We start from the raw sequence: 27,489 nt of genomic DNA on the forward strand, positions 1-27,489 counted from the left end.
ACACCGACCATCGATCACCAGTTCACGAGTTCTATCTTATCCTACTTTCTCATCCATATCCTGCATGCTAGAGGCAATTTACAGAGGCCGAATTAACCTACAAATGCATACGTCTTTGTGATGTGGGGGGTAACCGGAGCACCTGGAGGAACTAACAAGGAGGGATATGGATTATGCACAGGCAGATACGAGGTGTTGGTATCATGTTCAGCACTGACATTGTGGGCTGAAGGGCCCGTTGCTGTGCTATACTTTTCAATGTTCTGATTGAAACAGGGAGACATCATCTATTCCATTTTCTCCAGAGATACTGCCGGACCTGCAAAGTTACTCTAGTTTTTTGCGTTAATCATTGGTTTAAACCAGCATCTGCAGTTCCTTCCTACACAATAGTTTTTCAGGGTTTTGCCCAAGTTCTGACATCCTTCTACTAACATTTTTACTACAATAGTAAAGTGATGGCAGCATTGGTGAAGCAAGGAAGATTTAGATCAACAGTTCAGTCAAGAATAAATCCAATCCCCAACTGCTGAGCACAGGTTGGAGAATGATCTTGTATCTGATCTTGAGAGGAACAGATAGAGTGATTGCTCAGAGTCTTTTACCCAGGGTTGGGAAAATCAAGAACCAAAGGATAGAGTCAAACAGCATGGAAATTGGCCTTTCAGACCAATTGCCCATGTTGACCAACATGCCCCACCTGCTTGAGATTGGCCCATATCACACTAAACTATTTTTATCCATGGTACACAGAAATGCTGGAGAAGCTCAGCGGGTGCAGCAGCATCTATGGAGCGAAGGAAATAGGCAACGTTTCGGGCCGAAACCCTTCTTCAGACTGATAGGGGGTGGCAGGGAGAAGGAAGGAAAAAGGAGGAGGAGCCCAGGGGCTGAGGGTGGGAGGAGACAGCCAGAGGGCTGAGGAAGGGGAGGAGACAGCAAGGGCTAACAAAATTGGGAGAATTCAATGTTCATGCCCGCAGGATGCAGACTCCCCAAGCGGAATATGAGGTGCTGTTCCTCCAATTTCCGGTGTTGCTCACTCTGGCCATGGTCCTCACCTTTCACCCCACCAGCTGTCACATACAACAAGTAATCCTCTGTCAGTTTTGCCACCTCCAACGTGACCCCACCACTCGCCACATCTTCCCATCTCCCCCCATGTCTGCCTTCCGCAAAGACCGCTCCCTCCGCAACTCCCTTGTCAATTCTTCCCTTCCCTCCCGTACCACCCCCTCCCCGGGCACTTTCCGTTGCAACCGCAAGATATGCAACACCTGTCCCTTTACCTCCCCACTCGACTCCATTCAAGGACCCAAGCAGTCGTTCCAGGTGCGACAGAGGTTCACCTGTATCTCCTCCAACCTCATCTACTGCATCCACTGCTCTAGATGTCAGCTGATCTACATCGGTGCGACTAAGCGTAGGTTGGGCGATCATTTCGCCGAAAACCTCCGCTCGGTCCACCTCCTACCTCGTTGTCCACAAGAACCTACCTGATCTCATTTCTAGCCGAAACTGCTTCCCTGCACTTGACTCCCCCTCCCCGTCCCCGACCTCTCTGTCCTGGTCTCCTCCATGCCAAGAACCTACCACCTCCCGGTGGCTCAGCACTTCAACTCCCCCTCTCACTCCCCGTCCGACCTCTCTGTCCTGGGTCTCCTCCATGGCCAGAATGAGCAACACCGGAAATTGGACGAACAGCACCTCATATTCCGCTTAGGGAGTCTGCATCCTGCGGGCATGAACATTGAATTCTCCCAATGTTGTTAGCCCTTGCTGTCTCCTCCCCTTCCTCAGCCCTTTGGCTGGCTCCGCCTCCTCCTTTTTCCTTCCTTCTCCCCGCCACCCCTTATCAGCCTGAAGAAGGGTTTCGGCCCAAAACGTTGCCTATTTCCTTTGCTCCATAGATGCTGCTGTACCCGCTAAGTTTCTCCAGCATTTTTGTGTACCTTCGATTTTCCGACATCTGCAGTTCCTTCTTGAACATATTTTTATCCATGTACCTGTCCATTGGTTTAAGGCAGCAAGTAAGGCAAATAAGAACCTGAGGGGGAATTTTTTCTCTCAGAGGGTGGGTGGGCATATGGAACGAGCTGCCAGATGAGGTAGTTGAGGCAGGTAGTATAACAGCGTTTAAAAGACACGGAGAAAGATTTAGAGGGATATGGGTCAAATGTGGGCAGGTGAGACTAGCACAGATGGGACATCTCGGTTATCATGGACGTTGGGCTGAAGGGCCTGTAGACTAGTCTGGAGAAACGCAGCGGGTGAGGCTGCATCTATGGAGAGAAAGAAACGTCGCCTATCCCTTCTCTCCATAGATGCTGCCTCACCCGATGAGTTTCTCCAACATTTTTTGTCTACCGTCGATTTTTCCAGCATCTGCAGTTCTTTCTTAAACATGGCTCTAGACTGAGTACGATTGCCAAATAGTCGTTTTAATCTTTCGTCGCATTTATTTGCTGGGGTAATTCAGCAGGTCAGGCAAACTCTCTGGATAACATGGACAGGCGGGTCGGGACCTTTCTTCATTCAGACTTTTATTTTGGTTTAATCGGGTTTGCAGTTTACAAGGAAGGAGGGCGTGTTCATGGAGGTAGTTGTGGACAGATTATGACTCAACGCAAGTGAAGCGACAAATGCGGGATAAACTTTAACGCCTAATCATCTCCTTCACCGAACAGTCGCTCTCGATTCTCTGGCTGCGGGCGATCGCTTCCTTGTCAAAAGCCTTCTGACCCTTGAGAGCCAGTCATCCGGATGAACATCGCGTTGAACTGGAAGAGGAACGTCTCTAATTTGAGCAGAGCTCCTGGCAGCAGTGCTTGGGACGCTTGCTACTGGCACCCATGGCAGAACCGAAGGGCAAGCGCCTGAAGACTTGCTTGCCTAGCTGTAACTCCCACCGGCCGCTGCCCGGCGCCCAGGTGAAGCAGAACTACCCGTTGGAAGTGGAGGAGTCAGTGTGCGGACTTATCACCTTCTTCTACGAGGTGTCCTACAGGTTCCAGGCTCTGGTAAGGGGAGAATGAGATGTGGACCTGGAGTTGTGACCAACTCCTCCAGGCATGGTCCCAGAAAGAGATATCCCCACTGAGTGGAAGGGGTGATTGGGAACTGGGTGGGGAACTGCAAAAACAAAAAAAAACGTTTCGCCTATCCATGTTGTCCGGAGATCAAGAGTTAAGACAAGAGTGTTGAGTATTTGCATATGGCCCGAAACGGAGCAATTAAATGATTCCTTGCAGCAGCACACCAGATATGCAAACAAGCACTCTGTAAACCCCATAATAAACAAAACATAAACTCATATATATATATATATATATATATATATACATATACGTGTGTGTGTATATATATATATATATATATATATATATAAATATATATATATAGACACACACACACACACACACACACACACACACACACGCACATACACGAAAAAAAATGAGTTACGGGCCAGGCAGCATCTCTGGGGAAAAGGAATAGGTGGTGATGTTTTGGGTTGAGACCCTTCTTCAGTCCGAGAATCAGGGACAAAGGGAACGATAGATATCGACCCCTTGACTAAGTCTGAAGAAGGGTCTCCTCCAGGAACGTCACACCTATTCCTTTTCCCCAGACATGCTGCCTGACCTACTGAGTTACTGCAGCTTTTTGTGTTCGACTTCTGTTTAAGTCAGCATTTGCAGTTCCTTCCTACACCTTTTTTACACAATTACATATACACAATACATTTTATATATATTTTATATATATATACAAATATACACACACACACACACACAATGACAAACGGACAAATAACGAGAAAATAATAGTCACAAGTAATGCCTCCAAGTCTTTGTAGATTGGAGCCTATTTGGAGGATTGTAGTGTTTAAAAGCCTGATGGTTGTAGGGAAGAAGCCGATCCTGAACGTTATAGTTTTCAAGCTCCTGTACCTACTTCCCGATGGCAGAAGTGAAATGAGAGTGTGGTCAGGCTGGTGTGGGTCTGATCCCTTCGATGGTGGTCAGTACTCGTGATGGACCGGACAGCGTTCACCACTTTTTCCAATTCGTTCCTGGGCGTTTGAGTTGCCGAACCTTCCATGTACAGTGAGAATGGGGAGTGAGTGATCACTGCTGTCAGACTGCGTCTTGTGTGCAATGCAGTGACTTCATTGCTGCATTAGTCAGTTTCACCACTCTGATGTAGAACAACGACAAATAGAAAGGAAATACAGCACATAAAATGAACTGCAGATGCTGGTTTACAAAAAGACAAAGTGTTGGAGTAACTCGGCAGGTCGGGCAGCGCCTCTGGGAACAAGGATAGGTGACATTTTTGGTCGGGACCATTCTTCACAGAAAAATACAGCACAGGAACAGGTTCTTCAGCCCACATTGTCTGTGCTGAATATGATGCCAAGTTAAACTAACCTCCTCTGCCTGCTTGTGATCCATACCCCTCCATTCCTTGCATATTCATGTGCCTATCCAAAAGCCTCCTAAATGCGACTATTGTATCTGCCTTCACCACCACCTCTGGCAGCTGATTCCAGGCAGAAAAAAAAAAAAGCCCCGCTCATTTCCTTTAAACTTTAAACTTTGCCCTTCCCATCTTAAAGGTGTACTCTAAACATTATATCCTTTACCCTGTATCTGTACGCTGTGGGTGGTTTGATTGAAATCATGTTTAGTCATCTTTGCTGACTGGATAGCCCACAACAAAAAATGTTTCATTGTACCTCAGTACACATGACAATACTAAGTTAAACTTAAAGCTATGCCCTCTAGTCATTGGCATAAATCAAGCTTCCATTTGGTCTATCTCAGAACATTATTAAATTGCTTACCGACAGTTTAATGTTCCAAATATACTAAAGGCCCTGTCCCACTTAGGCCATTTTTTAGGTGACTGCAGGCTGTCGCCGGGGTGTCGCCTGTATGGTCGTGAGTCGTCTCCTCAGTCGCCCAAAGAGTCGTAGCATCTTTCTAGTTGCCGCTGGATTTTCAACATATTGAAAAATTTTCGGAGACAATAGGTGACAGTGGGTTTGATGCCAATGAGAATATATTGACTTCTTCGGACGTAGGTGCTGTCGTAGTCAACGCCAGGTTAACGTAGGTTGTTGCCAGGTGACGTAAGTTGTTGCCGGTGCTGACTTTGTGTTTCATTGTTAATGTAGTGATTCTATTTCAAATACTATGTCGCCGGTTTTTCAGCGACCTGCTACGACTATGACAGTCGCCGGCAGTTGCCTAAAAATAGCCTAAATCGGACAGGCCCTTAAGGGAGTTACACCATCCAGTGCAAGGTGTACATTTTGTAGGTAATTAATTACAAAGGGTGCAGAGAAGATTTACGATGATGTTGCCAGGACTCGAGGGTCTGAGCTATAGGGAGAGGTTCAGCAGGCTAGGACGTTATTCCTTGGCGCACAGGAGGATGAGGTGTGATCTTAAGAGGTGTACAAAATCAAGAGAGGAATGGATAAAGTAGATTCACACAGTCTCTTGCCCAGAGTTGGGGAAATTGAGAACAAGAAGCATAGATTTAAGATGAAGTGGGAAAGATTTAATAGGAACCTGAGAGGTAACTTTTTCACACAAAGGGTGGTGGGTGCATGGAATGAGCTGCCAGAGGGAATTAATTGAGACAGGTAGTATTGCAAAGTTTAAGAAACATTTAGACAGGTATATTGATAGGACAGGTTAAGAGGGATAAGGCCCAAACGCAGGCAGGTAGGACCAGTGTAGATGGGACATGTTGGCTGGTGTGGGCAAGTTGGGCCAAAGGGCCTGTTTCCACACTGAATGCTCTGCAAGTTTATCTGATTCACCTTGCCAACTTATATCTGCAAATACCTGAACATAATTAATATTTAATTGAAAAGTAGTCAAACGACATTTCAAACAGCATGTTTCCCCCCTATTTAGCAAAGTAAGTAGATAGTTAAATAACAAATCACACAAACCATAATGCAGGTGTGTTTATGAGTCTGTGCTGAATTAATTGATAGAGACAAGACACTTTTGCAGAAGGCTTATGCTACCCTGGAAGAAGTATAATTTAGAGACACAAGAAACAACAGAGCCTGGTTTACAAAAAAAAGGCACAAAGTGCTGGAGTAGCTCAGCAGGACAGTCAGACAGCATCTCTGGAGAAAGTATGTGACATTTCGAGTTGGGTCCCTTCTTAAAACTCGTACAGAGGAAACAAAAAAGTATGGGAAAAAAAAATGGGGCAGCAGTAGTAGAGTTGCTGCCTAACAGCACCAGAAACCCGGGTATGATATTGACTATGGGTGCTGCCTGTACAGAGTTTGCACGTTCTCCTTGTGACCACGTGGGTTTCCTCCGGGTGCTCTGGTTTCCTCCCACATTCCAGGATTGCAGGTTAATTGGTGTGTAGGATACAACTATAGTCAGGGTGATCGATGGCTGGCGTGGACTCTGTGGGCCATTAGGCCTGCTTCCATACTGTATCTCTAAACTCAACTAAGAATCCCATTACTGGAAACAAAATCGGATTTGTTGAGGAATAGTAAAAAGACACCATCACTACCTCTCCCTTGTGGTCCCGACTTGAAACGTCACTTTTCCATGTCCTCCAGAGATGTTGCCTGACCTCCTGAGTTACTCCGATACTTGGCGCTTATTTTAGATGAATAATTTAACCAGATTCTGATTATTATTATGATAGTTGGACCAAAGTTCCCAATTACCACAGCAGCTGCAAAACAAGTAAAATTGGGAGAGTTGATGGGTTGAATAGCCTAATTATGTTCCTTTGTCTTATGATTTTATGAATTTATAATCTCAACCCTATTCTCCTGCCTTTTCTCTGTTACCTTTGACACCCTTACGAACCAAGAACCTGCCAATATCTGCTTTAAACATACCCAATGACTTGACACAATGTGTCGATGCAGTTGTACTTCTGTTCATAGACCATAGAACAGTACTGCACAAGAACGGGCACTGCTGCCCACAATGTCGCAAACCCTGGTAATAATGGGATTACCATTACCCTTTAGAATGAAGATAGACACAAATTGCTGGAGTAACTCAGTGGGTCAGGAAGTATCTCTGGAGGAAAAGGATGGGTGACATTTCGGTTCGACCCTTTTTCAGACAAAGTAGAGGGGAAAGAACTGGATGTAAAAATAAGTCAGAACAAAGCAGACCAGCAACAGATGACCAAGGAAGGGTGGAGGCCGTAATAGCCCATTGGTGGCTGGGGAAGAAGTGATAAGGAAGGGATACAAAGATGCGAACAATGGAACCAGTAGGATGACTTGGTTGTAAGCTGCCCAAGCGACAGTATGGGAATGGGAAGGGGAGTTTAAATGGTAGGCAACCGGGAGATCAGGTGAGCCAAGGTGATCTTACCTTTCAGAATTCTGCGCTGGGTGGCAAGAGAGGATTGAGCCTTTATTTGAGCAACCAATTAATGTCACGGTCATAGGTACACAAAAATGCTGGAGAAACTCAGCGGGTGCAGCAGCATCTATGGAGCGAAGGAAATAAGTGACGTTTCGGGCCAAAACCCTTCTTCAGACTGATGTTGTCTACTTTGTTGTTCCTGCTTTGTGTTTAGGCGGAGATTTTTGAACAGGATGATGTTGCGCTGCCCAGAGTGGCTGGCTATTTCCACAAGATAACTGAAGAGGAGGAGCAAAACGCACAAACCTTACTCGACTATCAAGCGGATCGCGGAGGACACTACTGCCCCAAAGATATTCAGGTATTGCTGCATGTTGGGCCACAAACAACATTGAGGCGATAAGGCAGACAAGGAGGAATATGATCATACAAAGCGTTCTCAAGTAAATGTATCTATCAGCCAACATAATGGGACATTTTATCACTGAGTCAGCCTGCTCAATCTAGCGTACAACTGCACAGTTTCTATTGACCCAACAAAGGTATACATCATGAGTGAATAGAAAACATTCAAGTCACTTTATGAACCATTAGTTGAGATTGAATCAACAAGAAGAATTAAGAAAAGATAATTTACGAGGATGTTGCCAGGACTTGAGCTAGGGGGAGATGCTAGGCAGGCTAGGACTTTATTCCCTAGAGCGCAGGAGGCTGGGGGGTGATCTTATAGAGGTGTGTAAAATCATGAGAGGAATGAATAGCGTGAATGAACAGAGTATTTTACTCAGATTAGAGGAATCAAGAACCAGAGGACATAATGTTTGGGACAAAAACCTATCATTTATTTATTTGCCTCTGTACTCCACAATTTGAGATTTGTAATAGAGAAAAAAAAAAGAAGAAAAAAATCACACGTGGTTAAAGTGCACATTGTCAGAATTTTCACCATGTAGAAATTACAGCAGCGTTTATACATAGTCTCCCCGTTTCAGGGCACCACAATGTTTGGGACACAGCAATGTCATGTAAATGAAAGTAGTCATGTTTAGTATTTTATTGCATGTCCTTTGCATGCAATAACTTCTTGAAGTTTGCGATTCATAGACATCACCAGTTGCTGGATGCCTGCTCTGGTGATGCTCTGCCAGGCCTATATTGCAGCCATCTTTCGCTTATGCTTCTTTTGGGGGCAAGACTCCTTTAGTTTTCTCTTCAGCATATAAAAGGCATGCTCAATTGGGTTCAGATCGGGTGATTGACTTGGCCACTCAAGAATTTACCATTTTTTTAGCTTTGAAAAACTTCTTTGTTGCTTTAGTAATATGTTTGGGATCATTGTCTTGCTGTAGAATGAACCGCCGGCCAATGTTTTGTGGCATTTGTTTGAACTTGGGCAGATAGGATGTGAATATACACTTCAGAATTCATTATGCTACAACCATCATTGTTGTATCATCAATGAAGATCAGTGAGCCAGTACCTTCAGCAGCCATACATGCCCAGACCATAACACCCCCACACAGATGATGCAGTATGCTTTGGATCTTGGGCAGTTCCTTCTCTCCTCCATTCTTTGCTCTTCCCATCACTCTGATACAAGTTAATCTTTGTCTCATCTGTCCATAAGACCTTTTTCCAGAACTGTGGTTGCTCTTTTAAGTACTTCTTGACAAATTGTAACCTGGCCATCCTATTTTTGCTACTAACCAGTGGTTTGCATCTTGCAGTTTAGCCTCTGTATTTCTGTTCATTAAGTCTTCTGCAGACAGTGGTCATTGACAAATCCACACCTGACTCCTGAAGAGTGTTTCTGATCTGTCGGACAGGTGTTTGGGGGTTTTCTTTATTATAGAGAGAATTATTCTGTCATCAGCTGTGGAGGTCTTCCTTGTCCTACCAGTCCCTTTGCAGCTTACCACTGCTCTCTTTCTTCTAATGATGTTCCAAACAGTTGATTCTGGTAAGCCCAAGGTTTGGCTGATGTCTCTAACAGTTTTATTCTTGTTTCTCAGTCTCACAATGGCATCTTTGACTTTCTTTGGCACAACTTTGGCCCTCATGTTGATAAACAGCAATAAAAAATCCAAAGGTGATGGAAAGACTGGAGGAAAGACTTGGTGCAGAGAGCTCTCTTATACCTGAATTAAGGAGGCAATTAAACACAGCTGAGCAATTACATACACCTGTGAAGCCATGTGTCCCAAACATTATGGTGCCCTGAAATGGGGGGACTATTTATAAACAGCTGTAATTTCTACATGGTGAAAACAAAATGTATAAAAATGGCCTTTATTTAAATCTGACAATGTGCACTTTAACCACGTGTGATATTTTTCTATTACAAATCTCAAATTGTGGCGTACAGAGGCAAATAAATAAATGATGGGTCTTTGTCCCAAACATTATAAAGGGCAACTGTGGGTTTTAGGCAAGAGGGGAAAGATTTAATCAGAACGAGTGATGAAGCTTTTTTACTCAGAGAGTGGTGGATATAAAGAACGAGCTGCCTGAGGAGGTTATTGAGGCAGACACAATAACAGCATGTAAAAGATACTTGGACATGGATAATAGAGGGGCCAAACATAGATGGGGCATCTTTATCGGCATGGGCAAGTTGGGCCGTGGAGCCGGTTTCCATGCTGTATGATAGAGGAATCTTCTTGATGTTGAATTTCCATGGGGATTCTTCCGATCTTGCGCCGTAAAAATCGGTGGAAATGCCGGAAAATCCAAGAGTTGCGCATCGTTGGAGGGGGAATGCCCATGGGTAGCCATGATTTAACATCCGCGTTGTCCTTGCAGAAACCCCACACCCTGATGGTGCGCAACCTTCTCCAGGCACTGGAGATCGCCCTCGACCAGTGGAAAAACGCCGCCTCCTTCCTGGAGGAACTCTGCACGCTAAGCAAAACCCAGGAGGACCCTCACACCGCCAGCTTCATCAGGAAACGCCTACTCGTCCCCAAAGTTCAACAGATCAAGGTGACCGGTGACCTCCTCACCAACGCCAAGCGCCTGGGCTGCACAGATGGTGGAGAGAGCAGCTTCGGCGAGTACCTGATAGACCATCTCCAGGAGGAGCTGAGAACCGCAGTCTGAAATATCCCTCGGCCTTGCTCCACCTCCAAATACCAACGATTGGGACATCTCCAGTATCAACGTGTCGAGTTTCAAAACACATTTCCCTCCCTTTCCTAGATGAATGGATTTTGAGATGCAAATGATATTCTTAACCCTACGCTATAAGGTTCACTTAAGAGCAATGAAATGGGTAAATCAGTATGGATATCAGTGTTTGTTCCACAGGAAGCTTCATGGGAGTTTTACGGTTGTTTGGAAGGGTCACCAAAATTGGAGCCACCCCCAATCTCCCCAAATATGGCATTTCTGTGAAATTGGACCGTTTGACCAAGGCCACTGAAGTACAATCTCTTGGTTTCTTTATTATTGAGAATAAAACAGCGAGGTATATAAAGCATATATTAGCGCAAAGTGCAGGAGGAATTCAGCATCTGAGGAGAGTATAGGCAGGCAACATTTCAACTCAGGATTTTGAAGACCCAAATGTCATCTGTCCATTCCCTCCACAGATGCTGCCTGATTTGCTGAGTTTCTCCAGCACTTTGTGTATTGCTAAAGATTCCCCCATCTCGCAGAACCTAATGTCGTTTTAAATGCAAATCTATCCACTTGCACAGATGGAGTGTTTGTTGCAATTTCTTAGTCTATCCTGTCAATCTGGTCTCTGATAAGGCCAGAATGAAATTGATAATTTTTTTAATCCAAATAATGAAAGGGTGGACAATCAGAATCTTCTTCCCAGGGTGGAAATGTTGAAGACTAGAGGGCATAGCTTTAAGTTGAGAGGGGCAAAGCTTAAAGGAGATGTGCGGGGCATTTTCACACACACACACGATTAGAACATACTGCCACAGAAATAGGAAGATATGATAGTGGCATTTAAGAGGCTTTTGGAAAAGCACAGAGATATTGATCATGTGCAGGCAGATGAGGTTAGTTTATCTTGGCATCGTGTTGGACATGGACCCAGTGGGCCCACGAGCCTGTTCTTGTGTTTCATTGTTCTATTGCCTCCAGCCTTTGAGTCCAGTGGGTCCATTAAAACTCCCATCGAGGACTGTCCTTCATTCCCAAGCTGTAGCTCTAAAGTAGTGGAAAGTAACAGCAAGTAACAACAATGGGTGGCTCGTGGAGCTGCTGCCTCACAGCGTCAGAGATCTGGGTTCAATCCCAACCTCGTGTATCGTCCATGTGGAGTTTGCACGTTTTCCCTGCGACCGCGTGGGTTTCCCCCGACATCTAGATTAATTGGCCCTCTGTAAAATTGCCCCTAAAAATGCCATAACAAAGAAAACAGTTGGCTCTTTCTGGTGGCAACTTCAAGCCCCTAGGTCAATGCATCATGCATCTTACTTCTCTGATAGTTTGTAATTTTTCCATTATTATTAGTAGAGTTAGATGACCAGTGGATCTAATACTCCAGCAGCACCCTCTTTAATTAACCAACCACCTGCATTCAGTAGAAACAAAGGAACTGCAGGTGCTGGTCGACACAAAAGGACACAAAGGGCTGGAGTAACTCAATGGGTCAGGCAGCATTTCTGGAGAACATGGATAGATGATTTTTGGGTCAGGACCCTTCTTCCTTCCCTGGTTAAGATGAAACCTTGCAAAACTCAACACCAAATTGTTCTGGTGGATTGATTTATCTTATAGGGACTAATGTAGTGGGAAAGTGAAGTGACGAGTCTTGCTGCCAACTGGGTGGTAGACATGGTTAGGTTTATTATTGTCATGTATACCGAGGTCCAGTAAAATGCTTTGCTTTGCATGGTATTCAAGCAATTCAGATAATACCATACATAATAATGTACAATGGGTAGAGCAAAGGGGAAGACACAGTGCAGAATGTAGTTCTCAGCATTGCAGCGTATCAGTTCCATAGACAAAGTCCAATGTCAGCAACGGGGTAGAGGTGAATCAGACAGTACCCTAGCTTATGGAAGGGCCATTCAGAAGCTTGATAACTGAAGGGCCAAATGTGTTGCCGAGACTGGTGGTGCGCGCTTTCAAGCTTATGTTCCACCTGCTATAGATTATGCTATTGATTATGTTTTTTCTGCTTTTCAAAGGCAGCGTGAAGTGTAGATTGAGTCAGACTTCAAATCGGATAATACCAAACATAAATACAATCGCCAGACGCAAGTACAGTAGCTGGAGCAAAGGGGGTGACAGTGCAGAATATAGTTGTCAGCATTCTAGCGCAACAGTTGCATTGTAGTGCATTATCCAGAGACAATGTCCACAATGGGGTGGAGGTGAATAGGACAGTATTAGTGCTTAATTAGTGTTAGCGATGTGGTTAGTCTGTTACTATTTAAACGGACTCAAGACATGCACTTCTGTGCAAATTTACATTTAATTTTACACTCCATTTCGTGTAAACATGTAGGACATTTGAATTATGACACTCCTTTCATTTTTTTTCGCAATGGGAAGTGTTGGAAAGGGGGGGGGGTATTCGAACAGAGCGGAGACAGTGTGTGTTTGAGATCCTCCCACGGCCTCGCTACTTTCTCTTCCGCGACCACCGGTGATCTTAACGCGCTCTCACTTCACAGAGAGCCGATGACAGGGCGGGCGGGCTATGTGCAGTTATTCCATCCCGTTTGACTCCTCCGTAAACCATAATTAAAATGTACAGATTTGTAACATTTTCAAAGTCATTTGAACATTTTATAGGGAAAGATTTTATAAGAATCTGAAGGGTATTTTTTTTCGCACGAAGGGTGGTGGGTGTATGGAACGAACTGCCAGTCGAAGTAGTTGAGGCAGGAACTATCGCAACGTTTAGACAGTTACATGGATAGACTGGTTCAGAGAAATATGGGCCAAACGCAGGCAGGTGCAGGTGGGATAAGTGTAGATGGGACATGTTGGTCGGTGTGGGCAAGTTGGGCCAAAGGCGCTGTTTCCATGACATTGAACTATTCTATTGAGAAAGGAATGTATTCTTAAAACTGCTGTTGATGACTACTTCAAGTATTTTCATACAGTTTAAACCGTCTTTAACACCCCATGAAGTGCTGTATGTATATAGATAGATGATTCTATTCACTATGTAGTGGAATCGATTCTTTTTTCTGCAAGATTGAGATATGTTTATCTGGCGCGGGTTTATAAGCTTTTATAATGTTTGGAAACGGTGTCCCTCATTTACAATAAAACGCCTGGGTAGAGAATCCAGTGCATTGCATCGTGTATTACATTCTGCGCGGTTGGTCGTTCGGCCTTTGGCCAATTAAATATAACTTCCCCTAATCAACACTGGTCACGTTACAAGCAGCGCTTAGACCCTTCAGTCGGAATTCGGCGATTCACAAGCTGCGTTTCAAATGGGCATCCACTCTTTGTGAGACAGAGTCACCACAGTCAGAGAATCCAACCCTAACTCGACAAATTCGTTGCGAAATTCGATTTAATAACAACCGCGAGATTTTAAACGGGCAGCTTGCGCATTTTAGTTACGCCTTTTCAACAAGGAAAAGTCGTACAAATTGCCTCCGGAATTTGAAATTCATGTCTTGACTTAGACAGGAGTTTAAAAAAAAAATTGGAGATTTGCCACGGAGACGATTTTGGCTAATACCAGCAGAGAGAACATGGAATGCACACAATTAACTCGTTAGAGGCCGATACTGGTATAATCGCCAGTGTATTAGGAACATAATGGCAATAAACACGATTTTGTATTTTAAATCGCAGAAACAAAGGCACTCTGAAAATGGAACACGAAGCGGGAATTATAACATACCACAATGTTGGTAGAAACATAGAAATAAACATAGGTGCCGGAGTAGGCCATTCGGCCCTTCGAGCCAGCACCGCCATTCACGTATGATTATGGCTGATCATCCAAAATCAGTACCCCGTTCCGGCTTTTTCTTCATATCCCTTGATTCCCTTGGCCCCGAGAGCTATGTCTAACTCTGTCTTGCAAACATTGAATTTGCAGAGAATTCCACAGATTCACAACTCTCTGGGTGAAAACGATTTTCCTCATCTCAGTCCTAAATGGCCTACCCCTTATTTTTAAACTGTGACCCCTGGTTTTGGACTCCCCCAACATCGGGAACAATTTTCCTGCATCTACCTGTCCAATCCTCCAAGAATTGTGTGCGTTTCTATAATATATCCTCTCATCCTTATAAATTCCAGCGAATACAAGCCCAGTCGACCCATTCTTTCGTCATATGTAATGTCCCGCCATCCCGGGAATTAACTGTGAACCTATGCTGCACTCCCTCAATTGCAATAACGTCCTTCCTCAAATTAAGTGACCAAAATGGCACACAATTCGTTGGATTTTCAGCCATAGCTTTAAGAAAAACAGGGTCACATAAGATAGTCACTAAATGTTGGAGTAACTCAGCGGGTCGTGCAGCGTCTCTGGAGAAAAGGAATAGGTGACGTTTCGGGTCGAGACCATTCTTCAGACTGGGAGACTGAGTTCTGGTTGAACCGAAACTTAAACGGGTTGGAGGGCAGTCAGCACGGGTGAACAGGTAGAGGCTTTTAACTAGCTTTCCCCCAATTGCTTCATTTTAACTATCGATTGCCGCCTAATTCGAAGTCAGATTCCCGTTGCTGGGATCTTGAGTAAAACATCAAGTCAGCGGGTCCGGCAGCATCTCTGGAGAACACGGATAGGCGACGTTTCGGGTCGGGACATTTCTTCAGTCCTGTTCCTGGCCATTGTCTCACATTAGTTACCCAGACTCTGGTTCCTCCAAAGTAGATTGAAACCGAATAACAGGCTAGTAGAAGCAAGGAACTGTAGATGCTGGTTTATACCAAATATAATCACAAAGGGCTGGAGTAGCTCTGCGATTCAGGCAGCATCTCTGCAGAGAAAAAAAAAGGATGGGAGACCTATCGGGTCGGGTCCTTTTTTCAGACTGGGTCTAGAACCGATTACAGGTCTACAGATTATGGACAGGAGGAACTGCAAATGGCTGTTTACTAAAAAGGCATAAAGTGCTGGAGTAACTCAGCGGGTCGGGCACCATCACTGGAGAGCATGGGTATTCGAGGGGGGGGGGGGGGGGGTTCGAATTCGGCATTTCGATGGGGACCCTTCTTAAATGGGTTCAGAAGAAACAATTTTTTTTTAAAATCACGTTGCGAAAAATAGAATCGAATTTGTTGAAATGTAGGGTTTTTTTTAATCAGTCTATAGGGGCGATAAAGGTTTGGACTAGCTGTGCTGTACGGAATCACGAGAAATTGCAATAAACTAATCTATTGGGTTTGAGGCGTAGGCACATAGATCGATACCATCAATGCATTGTGGAAATTGGCAATTAAAGAGTAAAGATAGACACAACTTGCTGGAGTAACTCAGCGGGACAGGCAGCATCTCTGGAGAGAAGGAATAGGTGACGTTTCGGGTTGGAATCCTTCTTCAGACTGAGAGTCAGGCGAGAGGGAAATTCGTTCACCTACATCATTAATGAATGACAATCAGTTGCAGTTAAACAGAGCATTAAAACTGTACCCCTGGAACCCGTTGAGTTATTCTTACAAATGATTGCGGTTAGTGTGCCATGCGGACTTAACTGCAAGTGAAGGAATTTGTAGGAAGAAACTGTAAATACTCCGACAATGGACACAAAATGCTGGCATCTGAAGAAGGGTCTCGACCCGAAACGTCGCCTATTCCTTTTCTCCAGAGATGCCGCCTGTTCCGCTGAGTTACTCCAGCAGAGTGTGTGTCTATCTAATCTGTAAGTGAAGCCCGGGTTATCTAAGAGAGATGGTTTACTGTGCACCACAGTGCGGGCAGACAGTTTGTCAACGGGCGGTTCGCTCCGTCCACCGGATTCTTCCGATTCCCCAGGTCGCCGGCTTGTCACAAACTGTCTCACCATATCACGCATTAGGGGAGGGGGTGGGGGAGTAGGGTGGAAGGCGGCTGCAGTGCGTGCGTGTTGTATGTCATGTCAACCAACCGGGTGGGCAGTGTTATCTTTCACCGTCCCAGGCAAGGGCGGTGGGCAGAGAACTTCCCTCTGTCTCGACACCAAAGCCTCCTTGTTCATTCGTATCGTTACGTGTGTGTGTGTATAATTAAATTGTGCTTGCATTAAGTTGTGCTGCAATAAGTAAGAATTTCACTATTGTGTATGTATGACAATAAAACACTCTTGAACTAGAATTACTAGCCAACTATACAACTAGAAATATAGCGAGTAGTATCTCCACCCAGCAGAAAATAGCTGGAAACAACATTCAGCGGTTTAAAACACGTTAGTTTTCTATGTTATGCGAGGGAAATGGTTGTTTCTATTTGGTGGTGTCAGTGTTCAAATCACAAGATTTTGCACAGTAACGGAAAATAAAATTCGTCAATTCTCCTATCACACCTCGATAATCTTTTTTTTTAAATCAATGCTTAAATAGTTCAATTTAATTTTACAATGTCATTTGCTCTACCCACAAGAATATAAGTGGGGGTGGGGGGGGGGGGGGGGGGGGGGGGGGGGGGGGGGGGGGGGGGGGGGGGGGGGGGGGGGGGGGGGGGGGGTCCCAAAATGATTTTGCTTATTGGAATTGAACTAACAAAAATGATGGATTCCTGATCTATAGAAATCTTCACAGTATGAATTCTGTGAAGATTTCTACATGAATTCCAGTGTGGTTATAAAGTATGGAAAACACAAACGCATCCACGACGTGCTTTCTGCTTAAATCCCCAACGATCATTTTCAAACGCAAGAAACTTGCTGCACTTGTTCCGTGCGTTCGTTTACATTTTGTTCCCATTTAATTTTTTCCCGTTGGTTTATTCCCTGAAAATTATGGCAGTTAATTTCCTGTAACGAAAATAATTTTTATTCTTCTTTATTTTGAGACTGTATTGAGCAAAGCGTGGTTTGGAAGTACAGTATTGTGTTAGAAAAGGCGAGACCTTAAGTATTTTACCAATAGTCTAAGATACGGAGACGAGGGTATAATTGGCAGAAGTCTTAATCAGCGGGTGTTAGGAATATTGCACTTGTCATCATGCAAGTGAGAAGGAAAGGGGTGGGGGGCCTCTCGTTGAGACGTTTCCCGTGTAATAGCCGGACACAAATGCGATTGAAATCTGAAGGGTGAAAGGGACCCCCAGCCACAGAGGCCGCCTTCCAATCGGGAGGGTCGCCGCCCCGACCCGTGGATAACTTAGCCACCTCGCAGAACAATGGGATTGGCTGGTGGGAGAACCTGGGGGCGTTGAAGGAGTTTCCCGCAGTCGCCCAGAGAATTTGGAATAAATAGGGCTACACTCTCCTGCCACCCAGCACAGGTACCATACGGTACGAGCAGCGCAGTCCAAGGGCGAGCGACGTCTACTAGAGAGGGAAGCAGGGGTTCTGCTGGAAGTTGGAGGAGGATCTCAACCGCGGCCACCATGGAGCTAACGGATACCTCTCTCTGCTCCTTCTCCTCCGCCGACGACTTCTACGACGACTCTTGCTTTTCCACTTCAGACATCCACTTCTTCGAGGACCTGGACCCCAGGCTGGTGCACGTTGGGTTGCTCAAAGCCGACCAGGTGGCGACCGAAGACGAGCACATCCGAGCGCCCAGTGGCCACCACCAGGCCGGCCGCTGCCTGCTGTGGGCTTGCAAGGCGTGCAAGAGGAAAACGACCAACGCCGACCGACGGAAAGCGGCCACCATGCGAGAGAGGCGGCGCCTGAGCAAAGTGAACGAGGCGTTCGAGACGCTCAAGAGGTGCACGTCCACCAACCCGAACCAGAGGCTGCCCAAGGTGGAGATCCTCAGGAACGCCATCAGGTACATCGAGAGCTTGCAGGCTCTCCTGAGAGAGCAGGACGACAACTACCTGGCGGTCATGGATCATTACAGTGTCGACTCGGATGCCTCCAGCCCACGGTCCACTTGCTCGGATGGGATGGTAAGAGAATTGCGAGATTACATATATATATATTATACACACCCATATCCACATATACTGTATACTCGCACACATATATACATACACACACATATATAATACACACTCACTGTATACTCGAATACTGGCATATGTACACCCACATACTGTGAGTATACTGTATACTCACATATACCTACACAAATATACTCACGTACATATATACCCACATACACTCTCACACACACTGTATACTCGCACATATTGTATAACCACACCAACATACACTCACAAATACTCACATACATAATGGATATAGAGAATGTCCCAAATGTAAACGGTCTGGGTATTTTGGTGAATGTTAGGCTTATATTATTCTAAATAATTGCCAGCATCTCATTTAAAATGATGTACCATGACAGTAAAGTTGTAGTGATGACCAAACACCTTAAACCTCACGTGTAAGAGTTGGAAGGCAAATCGCTAACGTGTTTGGTTTTCTATTTAATCCAAGTAAGAATTGTTACTTGAAGTTTGAGCTCTCATCCGATACAAACTGGGATAGTTTAAAACTTTATTCGATGTAGATTCTGGTAGTTCAACGCTGCATCTGATATGAACCTTGATAGTTTAAAGCCTGGTCCGATCTACATTTAAGTTTTAAACCTTATTCGATACAAACTCTTGAAAGTTTAAAATCTTATCCGACACAAACAGACATTTTAAAGCATCATCCGATGCAGACTCCGATAGTTTAAAGCGTTGTCTGATCATAAACTCTGCTAGTCCAAAGCCTTATACGATATAAACGTAGTCAAATTAGTTTGAAGCTTGATCCGATGTAGACCCCGGCAGCTTAAAGCTTCATCTGATACAGACGTGGATAGATCTTCCAAGTAGCGGCCCTGTGTCTCAGCTCATCGTTCCCGTGTTTGATTTTGCAGTTGGATTGCAGCGGGCCCGCCTGCGGTAGGAGACGCGCCGCCTACGACAACACTTACTTCTCGGATACGACAAACGGTGAGTGAACGATTCCCCGCACCAGCGACGCGCACAGCGGGACTCCATCATGGGAAAGCGTGGAGCCACCGTTCACAGTGATCACATCCAGCCAAATGTTCCCCTTTGCAACAATTCCTATTTCAGAGTAGCAATATCGGGAAAATATAAAGTCACTTGAGAGGAGAAGAGTTCGATGAAGATGTCACAATGTGAAATATCTAGTTTGTACCATGGAACGACAAGGTGCAAGAATTACTTGCTTGCCTCCATTAGGAATTGTTGAATTTCGAAAATCTCTCTAGTTTTAGAGATGCAGCGTGGAAACATGCCCATCAACCCACCAAGCCGGCGCTGGCCATCACCACTAGTTCTATCGTATAAAGGAAAGGCAATTTACAAAAGCGTAGAAACCTGCATATGCATTTGGGAGATGGGAGGAAACCGAAGCACCCGGAGAAACCCCACGCGGTCACAGGGAGAAATGTACAAACTCCAAGCAGACAGCATCCTTAGTCAGGGTCGAACCCGGGTCTCTGGCGCTGGAAGGTGTCCCCCCCCCACCCCCACCCCCACACACTGGTTTAACCATCTCTAGTTGAACTTTTGTTTAAGAAGATACTGCAGATGCTGGAACATCGAAGGTACACAAAAATGCTGGAGAAACTCAGAGGGTGCAGCAGCATTTATGGAGCGAAGGAAATTTCCTTCGCTCCATAGATGCAGCTGCACCCACTGAGTTTCTCCAGCATTTTTGTGTACCTCGGGTTAAACCTTCCCAACTGGTGACATAAGACACAGGAGCAGAATTAGGCCAGTCGGCCCATCGAGTCTGCTCCACCATTCCATTGCCGATTTATTTTTTTTTTCCCCAAAGGTCAGAGGTCATTGGGTTTAGTTTTGAATAATTTGAACACATCACGGTCTCTCTTTTTATCTGTCAGTAATTAATTTAATTAGCTATTTTCTAACTATTTGGATATTTCTAGACACCAGGAATTGCAGATGTTGGAATATTGCATAGAGAATGCTGGAATATCTCAGCGGGTCAGGCAGCATCTTTGGAGGACATGGATAGGTGCCGTTTCTGGTCTGGACCCTTCTTCGGTCTGAGGAAGGGATAGTAAGACATAGGAGCATAATTAGGCATTCAGCCCATCGAGACTACTACACCATTCGATCGTGGCTGATCCATTTTCCTCTCTCAACTCCATTCTCCAGCCTTCTCCCCTTAACCTTTGACACCCTTCCTAACGAATAAACCATCAATCGACCCTTCAAAAAATAGCCAAATGTCCTGACCCGAAACATTGTCTGTCCTTGTTGTCCGGAGATGCTGTCTGGCCCGTTGAGTTACTCCAGCGCTGTGTGTTCTGTCCCTCAATATTTCTGACAAGTAGAAAAGGTGACTTTTGTCCAAGTGCGGTGCCGTTCATTATCTCATTGTAATGTGCGTTGTGTTTAGATGTGAAAACTGGCAAGAGTTCCGTGATCTCGAGCCTGGATTGCCTTTCTAACATCGTCGAACGGATCTCCACCGACCGGCCGACTTGTCCGGTGATGATGGTGCCAGACGCGACCATGGTTAGTCCTTCGTCTCCCCGGGAAGGCGCCACTTTGAGCGATCCTTTGGCCATTATCCCATCGCCGAACAACTGCACCGTCACCGAGCTACCGCCCGACAACCCAATCTACCAGGTTTTATAACCGGCGAACCCAACTACCGAGGGTGCACTGGTGAAACGATTGAACCCAAAACTGACCGCAGGAGACAGTGCCGGTCTCTGAAATCGGTTCCTAACGAATGGAGGAACCTACCAATAAACAGACCATTGCCGAGATCGCCAACTCTTAACTACATGGAATTCAATACAAACAATCACCACGTCCAAGACCTGTCTAAATTAGACATTTTTATTTTCCTCTTTAAATGCATCCCAAGTTAAAAAAAAAAAGTAACAGACACCTAATGTGGACCACTTCTTTTGTACAACTCTGTGTATAATTGTATATAAGAGTCGCTTTTTTTGCCAATCCATTGAAATATTTAATGTCGCTTGTGTATAGAAATACCTGGTTTGATGTGCCAAACTAAATTTATATATTTATATTATATATTATCAGTGTGAATGCCAAGACTGTTCCAAGAAATACGAAATAAAACGTATTTATAAAATAATGTTTTCCGATTTTTGCACTAATTCTAATCGCTGCTTAAGTTGGCTACTTGTTGGATTGAAACTGGTAAATGCATCTCTGGAGGAGATGAATTGGCACAGACCTCCTCCAACTTCATCTACTGTATCCGCTGCTCCAGGCGTCAACTCCTGTATATAGTCGAGGCCAAGCGCAGGCTCAGTGATCGTTTCGCTGAACACCTCCGCTCAGTCCGCCTAAACCTACTTGATCTCCTGGTTGCTCAGCACTTTAACTCCCCCTCCCATTCCCAATCTGACCTTTCTGTCCTGGGCCTCCACCATTGTCAGATTGAGGCCCAGCGCATATTGGAGGAACAACACTGCCTCAGAGGGCGGTGGAGGCCGGTTCTCTGGATAGTTTCAAGAGAGAGCTAGATAGGGCTCTTAAAGATAGCGGAGTCAGGAGATATGGGGAGAAGGCAGGAACAGGGTACTGGTTGGGGATGATCAGCCATGATCACATTGAATGGCGGTACTCGCTCGAAGGGCCGAATGGCCTACTCCTGCACCTATTCTCTATTAACACCTCATATTTCACTTGGGTAGCTCACACCCCAGTGATATGAACATTGACTTATCTAACTTCAAATAGCCCTTGCTTTCCCTCTTTCCACCTCCCCCTTCCCAGTTCTCCCACCAGTCTTACTGTCTCCGACTACATTCTATCTCTGTTCCACCCTCCCCCCTGACATCAGTCTGAAGAAGGGTTTCAACTCGAAACATCACCCATTCCTTCTCTCCAGAGATGCTGCCTGTATTATTCGAGTTACTTAAGCATTTCGTACCTACCTTTGAATAGGCGGCGGAACTGTTTTTACAGAGATGTTCTCCAGAGATGCTGCCCGACTCACCGAGCTACTCCAGCACTTTGTCTTTTTTAAAAAAAAACAATACAAAGACACGCAAAACTGCAGATGTTGGAATCTTGTGTAGAATACAAAGTGCTGGAGTAACTGAATGGGCCAGGCAGCATCTCCGGAGAATATCTCCAAGTCTAAAGTCTAGACATCTCTCAAGAAGGGTCCTGATCTGCAACGTAGCCTAACCCTGTCCTCCAGGAGGTTGCCCTACCTGCCAAGTTATTCCAGCAATTGGTGTTTCAAACGCTAGAAGATAGAACCCTCAGCTTGGTGTTGGGAGGGGGTTGCACTGGACGGAATTTGACCCACTGCCTGTTTTAAGTGGATATCGGATCCTTTGGCATTTTTTCTGTTGCTTTGGCCAAAGCTTAACCTTTAAATCAACAGTTCCCCAAAACAGACCATTGCCTGCATCGTGGCATTTGAAACAATTTTTTGGCAGCATCCTTGCCAAATGCCTTCAATTTTAGTAAGCGACAACAATACCCAGAGACCTCGCCATGCAGCAGAACCTCATCAAGTCCAAGGCCGCTCAAGTGCTCTTTGTAGGGAATGGGCGTGTGGTGGAATATGATCCCGAAGTACTGACTCCAAAAATAATCGGATTTGATTATTGCCAGTGTACGCCGCGACCCTCCGACAAAGTTAATTTCGTCCCTTCCCAACTGCACTGTGCAGACCACACCAGACACAAAGAAGTCTGTGCGAACGATTTCTCATCAGCAGAACCATTAATTCAACAGAAAATGCCCATCATTTCCTTGAAAGAATTGCGTGTAGATCTACTGCCAAAAGGCGATCTTAAATACAAGGCCAAAATGACAATGGAGGAGGCCCAGGACAGAAACATCAGTATGGAGATGGGAAGAGAAGTTAAAATGGCGAGCAAGTGGGAGTCATACAGCATGGAAAGAAACCCAGACCGACCAACATACCCCAAATGCACTAGTCCCGCATGCCTGGGTTTGGACCATATCCCTCTAAACATATCCTATGTTCTTGTCCAAATGTCCTTTTTTTTTTTAAAAACTGTGTGATAGTGCTTAGCTCAACTACCTCCATAGGCAGCTCATCCATATATTCATGTAAAAAAACATGCCCCTCAGGCTCCTATTAAATTTCTCCTCTTCGCCTTAAACCTATATCCGCTGGTCTTTGAATCCTCTACTCTTGGTAAGAGACTATGATATTTACCCTATCTATTCCTCTCATGAACTTATACACTTCTATAAGATCACCCCTCATCCTCCTGCGCTCCAACGAATAAAGGAAGAAATACCAGGCCCTAGACCATCTCTCCCATCCCCTACAGTATAAACATCCCAGCCTCAGCCCAGGTTAAGGGCTGAAAACAAACCTGGGACATGATAGGCAAAACAGAACAGTCTCTCCAATCACAAGAGCAAAGGGAGCCCAGAAGACAGTCCTGCCTGTGCTGTTTACACAATGTGCTGGAAGAACTCAATGGGTCAGGCAGCATCTGTGGAAGGAATGAGCCATGTACTCACTGGAATTTAGGATAGGGGGGGGGGGGGGGGGGGGGGGGCAGGGGTAAATAAAAATCATTTAAAACTGAAAAATGAAAGACCTATAGATAGAGTGGATGCGGAAATGGCGTTTCCAGTAGTGGGAGAGTGTCAGGCTGAAGGGCACAGCCCCAGAATTAAAGCAAGTTCCTTGAGAAATAAGACGAGGAGGAATTTCTTCAGCCAGAGGGTGTTGAATCTGTGGAATTCATTGCCACAGATGGTTGTGTGGGCTGAATGGCCTAATACTGCTCCCATGTCTGGTGGTATGGATGGATAGGCGAGGTTTCAAGTCAGGACCCTTCTTCAGACTGATCATCTCAATGATGGTCCTGACCCTGCAACTGGGAGTTCAGCAAGGTCATTGTGCATAGAGCGCAGAAGCACAGGCCAACTCCAATGTCCAGGAACAAAGGAGACTAGAAAGTGGTGGTCACTGCCCAGTCCATCATGGGTACAGATCCCCTCCCCCCTCCCACCACCACACACAACCTGGTCCAACACAGGCACTGACCCCACCATCAAAGGGACCTACAGGTGTCGCTGCCTCAAAAAGGCAGCCATCATTGTCAGAGACCCACACACTCTGGACATGCTCTCATTTCACTCCAGCCACCATGAAGGTGGTACAGGAGTCTGAAAATAGTGACCAACAGGTTCATCTTCCCAACGATCATCACTACAATCCAACTAAACTCAGAACTGCTTGGGTTTCACTTGGGTCTTCAGGCTGTGTTTTCTTCAGTCACTATATTGGATTTTTAAAGATTTAGTTTCAGTTTAGAGATAGAGTGCAGACACGGGCTCTCCGGCCCATCAAATCCGCACCGTACACCAACTCTAGGGACAATTTACAATAGTTACCAAAGTCAATCAACCTTCAAACCTGTAAGTCTTGAAATATGGGAGGAAACCGGAGCATCCGGAGAAAGCCCATGCAGTCACTGGGAGAACATACAAACTCCGTACAGACACATCAATAATCAGGATCAAACCCGGGTCATTTGCACTATAAGGCAGCAACTCTACTGATGCACCACTGTGCCACCCTGATTGTACTGTGCTATAGACCTGTTGTGCTGCAACATGCAAGAATTTCATTGTTCCACTTCGGTAGATATGACAATAAAACACTCTTGAGTGGCGAGTAAACAGTTTTTTTTGTCAGAATATATACGCATAAAGCTGAAGTAACTCAGCGGGTCAGACAGCATCTCTGGAGAAAAGAAATAGGTGATGTCTTGGGTCGAGAGCCTTCTTCAGACGAAAGGTCTCGACCCGAAACAGCACCCATTTCTTTTCTCCAGAGATGCTGTCTGACCCGCTGAGTTACTCCACATTTTTGTGTATATCTTCAGTTTAAACCAGCATCTGCTGTTCCTTCCTACAGAGTTTTGTTTGCCTGTTCTAAGATGTCAATCATTGTGTGTGGGACTCAATCAGGGAAGGTTCATTTTTAACTGAGCCATTCATGGTGGGATAAAAACAGAAGCTTCGAGTCAAGGTAGGGCCACAGTGCCGTGCCTTCCAAACTTTCCCCGTCTTCCAAACATAGCTCCTCAATCATACCTTACAATTAGCAACCAGTGCTACCCTTTGGAAGATAGACAGGAGTTCGACCCGGAACGTCACCCATCCTTTTTTTCCCCCAGAGATGCTGCTTGACCTGCTAAGTTACTCCAGCACTTTGTCTATCTTCGGTATAAACCAGCACCTGCAGTTCCTCGCTTCTTCTATTCTTTGGAAATCAAGAGTGCATGGAGTCAGAGAGAGAAACAAGGAACTACAGATGCTGGTATACAAAGAAAAATGACACAAAGTGCTGGAGTGACTCAGTAGTTCAGGCAACATGGGCTACATTTCAGGTCAGGAACATTCTCTGGAAAAGATGGATAAAGTGACGTTTCGAGTCTTTCTTCAATCTAAAGAAGTGTCCTGACCCGTGCAGTGAGTTAAGTGCTTACATCCAAGTAAATTTGCCGTTTCTTAAGGATTTTCAAAACCAGCTACATTAAAGTTGTCAGAACTTTAATCTGTCTGAACAAGGGTCCTGACCCGAAACATCACCGATCATTCCCTCCACAGATGCTGCCCGATCCCCAGAGCTCCTCCAGCACATTCTGCTTTGCTTAATTTTCTGCTAGCTACAGTTCCTTGTATCTGCATGTGCTTTTTGCTGCCAGGATTCTGGCAATTAGGAGGGAAAGAGGGCAAATTCTTCTCAGAGTTGATATTTGTAGGAGGCCACCAGGGGCTGCTAACATCATTCACTGGCATTTTTAGTCATCACTGTGCACGTGGTCACTTGACGGTTGCAAAAGACGTATAAATATCTAGAATGACATGCATTCAATCACATGGTTATGTTTTGCAGATAGAATATCACACAGTTGCATATGACCTCGCTGAGGCATTGCTCAGTAACATATTTCAATCAATCTTATGCAAAATTAAACCGTGACTTTAAAAGTCAAAATAATTCCCTTCACAGCACAGGTTAAGTTTATTAATTAAAAGATCAGAGAATATGGCACCTCCAAGAAAGCGGAATGAGCCTTTAACTAAATTAAATCCAACACATTTGAAAAGTAATGGAAATTTTAAAAAATGCTGGATTTTTTCTTTTTTTAAATAAAAAGGTTGGAAATACTCAGTAGGTTGGGCAGTATCTCTGGAGAGATGAAGACCATCTGTGTCGGTGAGTGACTATCAGATTCACCTGCATGTTTGTACAACACTTAACATGCAATGCAAGTTGCCAATCAGCTGCCCTTCCATTGACTCCATCTACACTTCATGCTGACTCGGCAAGGCCGTCCACATAATCAAGAACTCTCACCCCCGTCACTCCCTCCTACCCACTCTTCCCATCAGGCTAGAGATACATAATTGTGAAAACACACACCTCCACATTCAGGGACATGTTCTTCCCATCTGTTATCAGGCAACTGAACCACCCTATCACCAATTGGAGAGCAGTCCCGAGCTGCTATGTACCTTATTGAAGACCCTCGGACTATATTTAATTGGACCTTATCTTTCAGTACATATTATTCCCTTTATCCTGTATCTGTATACTAGACAGCTCGATTGTAATCATGTATTGTCTTTCCACTGACTAGTTAGTAGAATGCAGCATAAGCTTTCCACTGTATTTCAGTACATGTGACAATAAATTAAACTCTACTGAATTGGGTTGAGCATATAGCCGACTTCAAAGTTTTTCATTTATTGACACAAATGCCTCCACAAAGCACAAATGAGATTTCCCTTCACTCTGACCAAAATATATTTTAAAATAAAGCAAACTTTACAGAAATATTTTGGTCTTGGGCATGATTACAGTCCATTCAATGAGCATCACTGAATTGAAACATTACCATCCAGTTCACTATTAACATAGAACTTAAAAGTGTGCATCATGGAAACAGGCCCTTCAGGCCACAAAGTATATTCGAAAATGATGCTAACTTGAACTTGAATTCTGCGTTCATATGATCCGTATGCCAATATAAAGGTATATTAAAGGCTATTATCGTATCTGCCTCCATCGCCACATTT

The 27,489-nt window shown here is 44.9% G+C and overlaps 2 protein-coding genes across 2 annotated transcripts; both read left to right on the top strand.

Moving 5' to 3' along the window:
- The first annotated feature begins 2,627 nt into the window (after positions 1–2,627).
- On the top strand, positions 2,628–13,645 carry zgc:172145 (Ferritin light chain, oocyte isoform-like). The gene is made up of 3 exons (XM_055649514.1): positions 2,628–3,020; positions 7,597–7,743; positions 10,185–13,645. The coding sequence occupies exons 1-3, from the start codon at positions 2,853–2,855 to the stop codon at positions 10,479–10,481; spliced, it is 612 nt and encodes a 203-aa protein (XP_055505489.1). The 5' UTR covers positions 2,628–2,852; the 3' UTR covers positions 10,482–13,645.
- Positions 13,646–17,707: 4,062 nt separating this feature from the next.
- On the top strand, positions 17,708–21,373 carry myod1 (myogenic differentiation 1). Its single transcript, XM_055649515.1, has 3 exons — positions 17,708–18,366; positions 19,290–19,365; positions 20,810–21,373. The coding sequence occupies exons 1-3, from the start codon at positions 17,857–17,859 to the stop codon at positions 21,049–21,051; spliced, it is 828 nt and encodes a 275-aa protein (XP_055505490.1). The 5' UTR covers positions 17,708–17,856; the 3' UTR covers positions 21,052–21,373.
- Positions 21,374–27,489: the final 6,116 nt, after the last annotated feature.

The sequence above is a fragment of the Leucoraja erinacea genome, chromosome 18 (assembly GCF_028641065.1).
Source record: "Leucoraja erinacea ecotype New England chromosome 18, Leri_hhj_1, whole genome shotgun sequence".
NCBI lineage: Eukaryota > Metazoa > Chordata > Chondrichthyes > Rajiformes > Rajidae > Leucoraja > Leucoraja erinaceus.

Excerpts from the sequence above, each read along its gene's own strand:
- zgc:172145 (XM_055649514.1), top strand. The coding sequence starts at position 2,853 with ATGGCAGAACCGAAGGGCAAGCGCCTGAAGACTTGCTTGCCTAGCTGT. Across the intron at positions 3,021-7,596 it reads CCTACAGGTTCCAGGCTCTG|GCGGAGATTTTTGAACAGGA; the intron begins GTAAGGGGAGAA and ends CTTTGTGTTTAG. Across the intron at positions 7,744-10,184 it reads ACTGCCCCAAAGATATTCAG|AAACCCCACACCCTGATGGT; the intron begins GTATTGCTGCAT and ends TTGTCCTTGCAG.
- myod1 (XM_055649515.1), top strand. The coding sequence starts at position 17,857 with ATGGAGCTAACGGATACCTCTCTCTGCTCCTTCTCCTCCGCCGACGAC. Across the intron at positions 18,367-19,289 it reads CCACTTGCTCGGATGGGATG|TTGGATTGCAGCGGGCCCGC; the intron begins GTAAGAGAATTG and ends TTGATTTTGCAG. Across the intron at positions 19,366-20,809 it reads CTTCTCGGATACGACAAACG|ATGTGAAAACTGGCAAGAGT; the intron begins GTGAGTGAACGA and ends CGTTGTGTTTAG.